Source organism: Peromyscus leucopus, unplaced genomic scaffold, assembly GCF_004664715.2.
Source record: "Peromyscus leucopus breed LL Stock unplaced genomic scaffold, UCI_PerLeu_2.1 scaffold_243, whole genome shotgun sequence".
NCBI lineage: Eukaryota > Metazoa > Chordata > Mammalia > Rodentia > Cricetidae > Peromyscus > Peromyscus leucopus.
In genome coordinates this window covers 193,260-204,911 of record NW_023505116.1, presented here as the reverse complement: position 1 = coordinate 204,911, position 11,652 = coordinate 193,260, and the positions used below count along the sequence as shown (strand labels likewise).

Here is an 11,652-nt window from a genome sequence, read left to right as displayed (position 1 = left end):
AGAAACTTCTGAACAGAACAAGGCTGCATAGTGAGAGACTGTGTCTCAAAATAATTAAATAAACAGTATAGAGGCACAAGTTCACATGTGTATGTCTGTTTATCCATATAAGAATTATTAGTAATTTAATATGAAGGTAAGGAAAGATGTAGAAACCTGTGGGGTAAGAATGAATGTTATGAGGGATGGGGGGGGTGTAAAGGGGAAAGTACTGAGATGACTGGAAAGGGGCACTTTTGGGGGGGAGGTAGAAACTTGTGCAAGAGACACTCCCAGGATTCTACAAGGATGACCCTAGCTAAGAATCTTAGCAATAGGGAATATGTAGCCTGAACTAGCCATCTCCTGTGATGACAAGACTTCCAGTGGAGGGATTGGACACCAACCCAGCCACATAACCTACAACCTGCAGTCTGTCCTGCTAGGAGTGCTGGGTAAGGGTGGCACAAATATTGTGGAAGTGGCCACCAATGACTGTCCAGCCTGTGACCCATGCCACGAGAGTGCATGCACCCTCATACTGCCTGGAGTGCAGGACCCAGAGGCTGGATGGCCCAGAGACATAGAATAGAACCAAACATGACTGGAGAAAAAAATGTCAATGTAATGATGCCTAACAATATTCTGCTTTACTCATAGATTACTGCCTAGCCCAATTGTCATCAGAGAGTAACTGATGCAGACCCACAGCCAAACATTAGGCTGAGCTAAGGATCCTGCAAGAGGGGGAGGAAGGATTGTAGGAGCCAGAGAGGTCAAAGATATCACAAGAAAACCCATAGAATCAACTAACTTGGGCTCATAGAGCTCACAGAGACTGAACTACTAACCAAGGAGGCTGCATGGGACTGACCTAGGCCCTCTGCATACATGTGACAGTTGTATAGCTTGGTCTTCTTGTGGGACTCCTAACTAGTGGCTTTTCTGACAAGCTACCCTCAATAAAACCCGTGATTCCTGGGCCAAGTTTACTATCTGACAGTAAGTTTCATCTCTCTTATTCTGCTGTAACAACTTGTGCTTGATGGCTGGTGGCTGGTGGTTCTCTGACCTTTGAGGAGAGCCTTGTCAAGCTTCTACCTGTGCCCACAGGGGCCCCGGGTGATCTGGCAATGCCCGGTGTTCACCAGCCTATAGCCTGAGTAGAATGGAATTAGTCCTTTGATGTCTATGATGGCAGTTGGCAGCTGGGCATCACACAGTGTTCCTGGGCTCTCAGCAGCACCATCTCGTTCCAAATCTACCACACAGGAAACACATTGATTAAAAATGTCAAAAAGTCACTAAAAATTCTGCTTTCAGTGTTCATAAAGAACTTCTATTTCCTCTTATAAATTGTATTACTTTACCACATAACTGTGCTTCAAGAAGCCACCGGTTTGAAGATATGAGACAAAACTCAGCATATTCTGGACTCATGATCAAAGATGGTAAAAACTCAAGCCAGACTCCCTGAGTGAATGCAAGAGTTATCAACAAGTAGCACCCGCAGACCTTCTAGAATGCTGGATAAGTGGGGCCACGTGCCTCTGTTTCAGCAACTTACAAGAGGAAGGTCCTAACCTCGGCTTAGAGACAGACACCCCTAGAGAGTTCTTCCCCTCATTTGTCCCCTTAGTCTAGAATGTGTGCACTCTCTCAGAACCTCTAGTCACGTCCCGTGGTTAATCCATCATCCTGACAATGGCATCTTCAAAGTCTCAATATTCAGGACGAACCTGTATGTAATAGCATAATTACATGTTCTGTTCTCTGAAACCCCAAACAGAAGGAGCACTCTAGCAAGTCTTGGCAGGAAAAGAACTTCCATTTTATTGATGAAAAGTTCCCTATGTGGAATGAGTCCATCCGGACAGCAATGAAGATCTTGGGCTGGAGAGACACCTCAATAGCTGAGCACTTGAGTTCAGTTCCCAGCACCTACATCAGGTTTTCTCATAACTACCTATAACTCAGTTCCAGGAATCTGTCGCCCTCTTCTGGCCTCTTTAGGCACCTACACTCATGTGCACATTCCTGTACACAGACACACACACAGAGGTTTTTTTTGTTTTTTTTTTTTTAAGTTATAAAGATCAGTATCAAGAATATGGGCATACTTTCTAAAGTTGGGGTACTTCTGTCTCCTGTAACATTCCCTGGGCCACTCAGACTACTCTCGTATCCACTATGTTTGCCTCATCAGAGCCCAACAGGTAAGTCATGCTGCTTCATCAGAAATACGCCCATGTTGCCATTCCATTTGCGTTATATACCTTTGTGTGTTTATAACATCTTAATTTTTTCCTACATTACTTCACAACTGGCAAGTGTGAACAACCTGTGTTCAATAAGACTTGCAGTATAGAAGTTAATCTCATTCAGTTAACTTGGAAATAATAACCAAAGTTCCCCCCACACACACATCTCACTAGCCTATGTATAGTTTCAATCTAAATGTCTATTCCCTTAAAACACTGACAAATCAGCATGATGTCACATCAAGGGTTTCTCTTCCCATTACCAGGAAATGAGGTGATAGTTTCCCTTGGTAAGTGGGGCTTAACTTGCTCAGCTCCAGAAACCCTAGGCAACAGATTGTTAGCTGCACGTTCCCCACCTTCTCCAGGACTGTCCCTTCCTTCTTCTGTGTTTATCATCTGTGCCCACACCCAGCCAGCATTTGATAAATATGCTCAAAGTGAACGACAGTCATGTCCATTGCTGCCTCCTGGTACAAAGCCTCATCAGAACCAGAAATGTTCTTGCTATTGAAAGGTTCAATAACCATGCAGCAGCTCACCACTCCAGGGCCAAACACAGGCTCTCCTCATCCTGGCCTCTGATTCTCCTAGCCTCCCTACTCAGCTATGAGGGTCCTGCTCTCAGTCCTGGCAGTCCTCACCTTGTTGTCCATAGCTCCTCTGGGTAAGACAAAAGTTTTTTATTCCAGGGATATGAAAATAGAGGTGAAAGAGAGGGTCTGCTGTGTAAGACATTTGAGGATCGAAAAAGGAAAGTGGGCAATTAGAAGAAGGTGGGAAGCCAGGCGGTGGTGGCGCACGCCTTTAACCCCAGCATTGGAGGCAGAGGCAGAGAATCTCTGAGTTCCAGATCAGCCTTTTCTTTCTTTCTTTCTCTTCTTCTCTCTCTCTCTTTCTTTCTTTCCTTTCTTCCTTCCATCCTTCCTTCCTTTCTTTTTTCTTTCTTTCTATCCTTCCTTCCTTCCTTCCTTTTTTTTATTTTTTGTTTTTGTTTTTCTGAGACAGGCTTTCTCTGTGTAGCCCTGGCTGTCCTGGATCTCCCTCTATAGACCAGGCTGACCTCAAACTCACAGAGATCCGCCTGCCTCTGCCTCCCGACTGTTAGGAGTAGAGGCAAGCGCTGCCACCACCACCACCCAGCTGTATTTCTTTAAAGTTTTACTTAATCTGTGTGGGTATTACATAAGGTGGGAATGATGGCTCCACCTGAATTCATTTTTAATGTTTATTAGCATGTATTAGTTGTACACAATAATGGGTTTCATTGTGACATTCTCATACTCGTACATGATCTGTTTTGATTATATTCAATTCCCATCTTGTCCCCATCCCCATCCCCCACCTCTAATCCCTTTCTTCTTCCCAACTGACCTTCTCCCTCCAGCTTTCACGTCTTCTCTTTGATATGATGGATTTTCTTGGATTTGTTTGTGGGTTTGGAGTTTTTGTTTTGTTTCATTTTTAGATAATAATATAATTACTTCATTTCCCCTTCACTTTCCTCCTCAAGCCCTCCCATACACCCTCCTTTTCTCTCTTTCAAATTCATGCCTTTTTATTGAACACATATTAGAATATATGCAAATATAACTTGTTCAGTCTGCACAATGTTACTTGTATATATGTTTTCAGGGCTGACCCTTTGGTATTGGTAACCAATTGGTGTGCTCTTCCCTGAGGAAGACTATTTCTCCCACACTCAGCTTTCCTTAGTTGCCTGGAGTTCTTTGTGGAGGGATGAGGTCTCTCCTGAGCTTTCTCTCTTACACATTAGCATGTCTTTTCTTGTCATGTCCTTTGTTCAGCTCATGTGTAGGCAGTCATGTTGGTGAGACTTTATGGGGTGTCGCTTCTGACGTTACTAGGAGACACAATCTCACAGCGAACTCCCTGCTCCTCTGGCTCTGATTTTTCCAACCCCTCTTCCACTGTGTTTTCTGAGCCTTAGATGCAGAAGTGTTTTTGTAGGTGTCTCCCTGGAACTGGGCTCCATGACTCTGCATTTTGATTGGTTGTGGTCTTGCTATAGCAGTCTCCATTTATGTCTGTTGTTGTTATTGTTATTGTTGTTTTGCCTTTTTCTCTTCCTTCCTTTCATGTGTGTGTGATCCAATGAGTCTCATTAGACCGCACTGAGACCACTTTTGCAGGCACTGATGCCCAGTGCGGAGAGGAGCTTCTCTGAACAGCTCTGACAGCATCGCTGCCCTTATGGGCACAAGCAGCTGCTTAGAGGGTGATTTGATGAATCTGTCATGTCCCATTAGCAAAACAGCAGCAGCCTTCCGCTAGGGCCTACGATCTCCCCAGCCACTGGCTCTTGACCTGGTTTGGCGACACCAGATGTCTTCCCAGGACTAGACTTCCTGTGGATCAGGATCAAATCTCATTTGCAAGTGGTTGTTTGTTCTGTGTGCAGGCTTGCTGCTAATGCACCCAAGGGCTGTCTGTAAGTACGCGGAGCTTACGGCTGAAGCAAGACTGTTGGTGACAACCTTCCCTGGAAGCCTGCACAACACCTTCTGTGCTCTGAGGGCAAGCCAGCGGGAGGAAGCGTCATCACTGGTCCAGCTCCATCTTCTATGTTGTGTGACCCAGGCACACGGCATTGTCACCATCGGGTGGGGGGGGGGCTTACCCCTGACAATTTCACCCCATTAACCACACGCTAAATCATCAGTTTAATCTTTCCAAATTAAGTTCAAAATCTACCAGTATTATATAAGAAACACATATGCCTGGCTTTACGTTAATGTCTATTGATTGGTCTTTCCAAATACACACACTACCTAAAGTACATTTTACTAGCCACAATTAAAGATTCCTTGACCATTAGTGTTTCTTTCTATTTGTATTGAGCTGTAATTCACCATAAAAGTTACTCTGTTTAAGTTTGCCCTTAAGCAGTTTCAGTATATTTAGTAAGTTATGCAGCCATCACCACTATTCTAAAATATTAGCATCTTTCCCCTCTCTCCTGACGCTGCTGACGTCTCTCCCACGACAGACCTTGAATATAGACATAACAATGTGACCTGTGGCCCTTTGTCTGGCTTTCTTCCACTCAGAGCAATGTTTCTAAGTTCCATCACTGTACGTCATTCCTTCTGTTACTGAAAACTGTTCCACTGCCCTGAGGAGATGGCTCGGTGGTTAGGAACACTGGCTGCTCTTCAAGTGAACCAGGGTTCGATTCTCAGTACCCACATGGTGATTCACAGCCATCTGTAATTCCAGTTCCAGGAGATCCTATGACCTCTTTCTGTCCTCTAAGGGCACTGCCAGCATGTGGTACAAGACATATATGCAGACAAAACATACATATACATAATTTAAAAATAACAGGGCTGGAGAGATGGCCAGAGGTTAAGAGCACTGACTGCTCTCTTCCAGAGGTCCCGAGTTCAATTCCCAGCAACCACATGGTGGCTCACAACCATCTGTAATGAGATCTGGTGCCCTCTTCTGGTGTGCAGGCTTACATACAAACAGAACACTGAATACATAATAAATAAATAAATAAATCTTTAAAAAAAACAAAACAAAAAATAGAGTGTCTACTAAAAATTAATTAGTTAAAAATTGTTTTTGTTTTTTGAGACACTGTTTCTCTATGTAATCCTAGCTGCCCTGGAACTCACTCTATAGACCAGGGTGGCCTCAAACTCAGAGATCCACCTGCCTCTGCCTCCCAAGTGCTGGATTAAGCATGTGCCACCACTGCCCTGCTAATTTTTAATTTCTAAAAAAAATGTTTGCTATCAATTGTGTGAATTAGTTGCCCTGTTTTCAGGTTAAGAGTGATTCCATGAACACTTGTACCCGAGTTTTATGTGGATATGTCGGGTCCTCCTGGGCGTAAACTTGGGAATTGAACCCTTGGTTCTGTGGGTATTCTGTGTTTTTGAGGATTGTCACACTCCAAGGCTGTTTGCCCTACTTTCACACTCCCACGGTGGTGCTCAGGGTCAGCACCTGCTAGTGTCTGCCATTCTATTCTTCATTACGGTCGTATGATGAGACGAAGTGATATCCCGCTGTAATTATCGTTTACTTTCTCTATCAGTAATGACGGCGCATTTTCATAGCGTTTTGGTCCGTTTTAGATCTTTCTTGGAGAAGTTTCTGTTTAAGTGCTTTGCCCACTTTTAATTGTTTATTATTATTATTATTATTATTATTATTATTGAGTTGTGAGTTCTTTAGGTATTTCAGCCCTAAGTCCTTGTCAGACATAAGTCTGCAAATATTTTCTCCCACCCTCCAGATGGTTGTCTTAAAATATTTTATTGGACACACTGTCTGTATCATTAAGTTTTCAGGGCCATGGTGCAGACAGGCCAGCCTCAATAGTTTAAATAATTTAAAAACATGTCATCATACATGTGAAGGTGCTCATGATCAGTCAGTCCTTAATAGACCGTTTCTGGGTTTGTATGCTTTAGTGAATTAAATTTAGCTTAATTGAAGTAAAGGGATTTAAGATTTGTTAGCCAGGTGTGGTGGCACACACCTTTAATCCCAGCACTCAGGAGGCAGAGGCAGGCGGATCTCTGTGAGTTCAAGGCCAGACTGGTCTACAGAGTGAGTTGGAGTACAGCCAGGTTACAAAGAGAAACTCTGTCTTGAGAAATAATAATAATAATAATAATAATAATAATAATAATAAATATCATTTTTAAAGCTGGAAAAATGGACCAGTTCTTCCAACGGTGTCCACCGGCACCCAGCATCCTCCACTTCCTGTATCTCCCTCCCCAGCTCTTCCTCCCTCTTCTCTGATAGTCTCCATCCTACTTAGATGTTTTCATTTATTCTAGATTCCACATATGACAGAAAACATGATGACACATACCTGAAATCTCAGCACTTGGGAGGCTGAGCCAGGGGGATTGGCATGAGTCCAAAGATAGCCTGGGCTACATGATAAGTAACCAGGCCATTCAAGGGTACATAGTAAGATTCTGTTTCAAAATCCAAGAAGGAAAAAAGAGGAAACATTCTATGCTCTCATTCTGGTCCAGATGTTTTGCTTACTGTGATGATCTTTAGTCCCATCTATTTTCTGCAGATGATATGTTCATCCTTCTTTATAGCTTGATCCATTTTTTTATCCATTCATCTGTGGATGAGCATGTAGACTGATCCCATGATGTAGCTACTATGAGCACATTTGAAATAATTTTGCTTCAGGAATTAACCTGCTTTTTTTTTTCCACCATAGGCAGAAATGTATAGTAAATAGTTCTCTGCCCCTTCTCAGTGGCTGCTTCCTCTGCCGCTCTTTCCAGAAGAAATTATCATCTACCTGTACTTATTACCTTCTTGTCTTCTTTTGCATTCATTTTAATGCTGTTTTTCTTACGTTCTGGGAAGGTTCTTTATTCTTTTCTTAAATCATAAACCATTTCTAACGACAAAAATAACAAGCAGAAGGGCTAGAGGGGTATCTTGGTGGTTAAGAGCCCTGGCTGCTCTTGCGCGGGACTGGACTTCATATTCTCAGAAGCCACATGCAGCTCACAATCTTGTGTAACTGCAGTTCTAGGGATCTGACAGTTCTTCTGGCCTCCGTGGCATCAGGCATGCACGTGGTGCACAAATATATGTGCAGGCAAAACATACCAAGTAAAATTTCAAAACTTAAAGTAATACTAAAAATAACAAATGGGGGCTGGAGAGACGGCTCAGCAGTTAAGATACTGCTCTTGCAAAGGATCCGAATTTAATTCTCCAGTGCTCACGTCAGGTGGCTCACAACCACCTGTAACTCCAGCTCTAGGGGATCCAACACTCTTCTGGAGTTCATAGACATTCACACACATGGCAGACAGACATACACACATGCAGAAATTTTTAAAGTAGTAGAAATGAATCTTTTTTTTCCCTTTTTTTTGGGGGGGAGCGGTGAGACAGGGTTTCTCTGTGTAGCTTTGCACCTTTCCTGGAACTCATTCTATAGCTCAGGCTGGCCTCAAACTCAGAGATCCGTGAGATCCATCTGCCTCTGCCTCCTGAGTGCTGGGATTAAAGGTTTGCAACACCACCACGGGCTGAATCTTTTTAAAAGTAGTAACAAATAAGCAATACAGTGAAACATTTTTGTCTTCTCTTTTCAAAGCCAGGAGCTTCCTTGAGGGTCAGGAGTGCTCCTCGGAGCACCGCCATTGCAGAATGAAGTGCGACACCACCGAATATGCCATCAAATACTGTGAGGATTGGACCATCTGCTGTGGAGCAAAGCACAGAGAAGCAAAGAAGAAAAGGCTGTGGTGACTAGTTGAACTCATCTTCTTAGGAAAAGACATCCAAAGTAGTTCAAGTTCCTTGCCCACCTAAGAATAAATGGTATGATGAGTAAAAGGAATTTCATGCTTATATGGCCACATTGAAATAAATACATGTTTTATCACATCTTGCAGTCTATTTTCACGTCTATAATTATTTTTTTTTTACTAGATTGTGTTTTCAACTATATACCTCCATCATGTATTCAAGGTTGGCCTGGGCAATGCTAATCAAATTCAGTGGGTATTTAAAAGAAGAAGAAGAGGAAGAAAGAAGAAACAAAAGTATGATGAGAAGTATTGGAAGGAGAAGAGCTCAGCGGAGGGTAGAGGAATAAGAGAAAGGATTGGGGTGAATATGATCAAAATACATTATATACAAGTGTGAAGTTGTCAAAGAATAAATTTAAATTATAGTGAATACTACCTGTAATGAGCTATCATGGTGATTACATAAATGAGAACGTGTCTTGTGATCTTTTACGCTCTTATAGGCCCTTCTGGCTTTAAAGGTTTCTGTCAAGGAGTTCCAGTGTTACCTAATACCTTTGTAGAAACCAGCTTTCAATGTTTTTAACAATAATACATCATGGAGAATTTCTTTTCTGGTCTTGTTTGTTTGATGTTCTATAGGCCTCTACCTGGATAAGCATCTCAGTCTGAATTTGAGAAATTTTCTTCTATGATTTCATTGGAGATTGTTTCTATGCCTTCACTGTGATATTCTCCTCCTATGCCCATAATGCGATGGCTAGGCCTTTTCATGATGTCTGAGAAGTTTCCCATGCTCTCCATTCAACTTTTTTTCCTCACTGAACTTTCTGAGTGATCCAGTGCCTCTTCTTTGTCTTAATTAAATCCATCCCTCTCTGTTTTTGACATTTTGTTGCTGAGACTTTCCACTGAGGTTTTTTTTGTTCATTTGTTGTTTTTCCGTTTTCAACATCATTTCAGTTTGGGTTTTCTTCATTTCACCCATCTCTTTTGTTTTTTATCTTCTTTGGGTTGGAATGTTTTTTAATTCTTTGTCTGGGCATTCTTCTAGGTTTATTCTCATTACAGCACATCACCATGTGATTTGTATTGTTCTGTGGATGACAAATTCTTTCACTTGTTGTTTTTATTTCTGAATTTCTAAAATTAGCTCTTTGGTTGAGTTTTTCTTCCTTCCTTCCTCCCTTTCTTCTTTCCTTTCTCTTCTTTCTTTCTTTCTCTCTCTTTCTTTCTTTCTTTCTTTCTTTCTTTCTTTCTTTCTTTCTTTCTTTCTTTCTTTCTTTCTTTCTTTCTTCCTTCCTTTTTGTTCCAATCACCTTTCTTCTTTCAGCAGAGGTGTTTGCAGTGTTCAGGAGGGGCTAACTCATAGCAGGGTTAAGATGTGGTCTCCTCTGTTTATCTGTATTTGGGGATATGGCCTCTCTCACAGGTCTTGTATCTCTGTTACCACCTGGTGTCTTTATCTATTTGGTCAAGAGCCTGGAACAAGTTTCTCCTGACAGAGTGACTAGTCCAAGGTCTCAAAGCCAGATAGAGCAACCGGAGGGCCCCAATGGAGCAGCAATCAGCCTCTAGAGCTCTGAGCTATGTGTGGTGACTACTGAGTTCCTGGCAGCAAGCAGCCTGGATCAGCCATAATAGAATTTGAGCCATATGAGAATATGAGTATAGACCAGGCGGTGGTGGTGCACACCTTTAATCCAGCAGTCAGGAGGCAGAGCCAGGTGAACTCTGTGAGTTCGAGGCCAGCCTGGTCTACAGAGCAAGCTCCGGACAGGGGCACCAAAAGTACACAAAGGAACCCTGTCTGGGGGGGGGGGAAGAATACCGAGTATCAGCCAGAAGTGGTAGAGCATGCTTTTAGTCCCAGCACTCAGGAAACAGAAGCAGGTGGATCTCTATGAGTTTGAGGCCCAGCCTGGTCTACATAGCAAATTCCAGGAGAGCCAAGGCTGCACAGTTGAGACCTTGTCTCAAAAGAAGAAGAGGTAAGAGTGAAGGAGGAGAAAAAGAAAGAGGAGGAGAGGAGGAGGTGAAAAAGAGCAATTACCTCTCTGGATCTATAGGACAATTTGCTAACGCCTTCTAACAGTATTAATTTCCGCTGAACTAATTCTTTCCTTCTAATGCGTCCTTAAATTTATTTTTCTAGTTCTTTATAGCTTCATTGTGTAGGTCTTTAACATCTCTGGCTAAACTGTATGTTGGGAGGTGTGTGTGTCTGTGCTAGGCTATTATGTATAGGGAGAGGGTTAGTTGAACTTGCTGTCTTGCCTATGGTTGATTAGTCTGTACTGAAGGAGAGAGGTTGACGTCCACCAGAGATGTTTTTTGTGGCAGCAGTTTTTCTTTGTGTATCAGAGGCCTCTGCTGGCCACACTTGGCCTTTCATCCTGTGGGTTGGGCAAGACTCCCCAGATGATACCCATAGGTGTGACCGTTTCAGTTAAGGGATTTCTCTCAAGTGTACTGGCTGTGTGGGAAACAGCCACATCACTGAGATCAGTGCAGGCAGAGCACCTCTTGCATAATAATCACCCTGCAGGAAGATGCAGTTAGGGGCGTCATGTACCCCCCCCCCAGCTCAGAGCTCTCAGGCTTTGCAGCAGTAACCGACAGGTTGCTCCAAATTTTAACCGCACACTGACCCCCAGGCTCAGTTCTATATAACTGCAGGGTAATTCTCAGTTGATGAGATCTGTTCCTGGCCACTGCAGCAGAACTCTCTCTCCTCATACACCGCTAGACTAAGCCAGGCTCTCCCCTCTTGCAGCCCCCTTGCTTTCCATGACCGCCTCACCTGGGCCCTTCTTCTCCCAGAAGTACGGCAGGCCAAATTGAGATTCCTTTGCCTGTGGATGTTCCCTAATCTTGGGTCCTCCATCAGGCCCAGTTGTTAACATACAGTTATCTCACAAAAAAATACCCCCTCGCTGTTCCATCCACTGCTGACCCACCTGGCAGCTGAATCGTTTTCTCACGGAAATTTCTGAGGCTGGATCTGAGGCTTTTAAGGGCTGCAGCTGATTGAGATAGAACTACACGGCTTTCCTTTGGCTCACTTTTTGGAAGTGGCTTCTGTCTCCCCCCTCCCTCTGCCAGACAACTACCTGGCCGACACTGTTTGG

The 11,652-nt window shown here is 43.3% G+C and overlaps 1 protein-coding gene across 1 annotated transcript; it reads left to right on the top strand.

The window, feature by feature from the left end:
* The first annotated feature begins 2,815 nt into the window (after positions 1-2,815).
* On the top strand, positions 2,816-8,543 carry LOC114693882 (beta-defensin 43-like). Its single transcript, XM_028870436.2, has 2 exons — positions 2,816-2,907; positions 8,365-8,543. The coding sequence occupies exons 1-2, from the start codon at positions 2,850-2,852 to the stop codon at positions 8,517-8,519; spliced, it is 213 nt and encodes a 70-aa protein (XP_028726269.1). The 5' UTR covers positions 2,816-2,849; the 3' UTR covers positions 8,520-8,543.
* Positions 8,544-11,652: the final 3,109 nt, after the last annotated feature.

Bases quoted from the DNA above. Each gene is read 5' to 3' on its own strand.
- LOC114693882 (XM_028870436.2), top strand. From the start codon at position 2,850: ATGAGGGTCCTGCTCTCAGTCCTGGCAGTCCTCACCTTGTTGTCCATA. The intron at 2,908-8,364 runs GTAAGACAAAAG...CTCTTTTCAAAG, and splicing joins GTTGTCCATAGCTCCTCTGG to CCAGGAGCTTCCTTGAGGGT.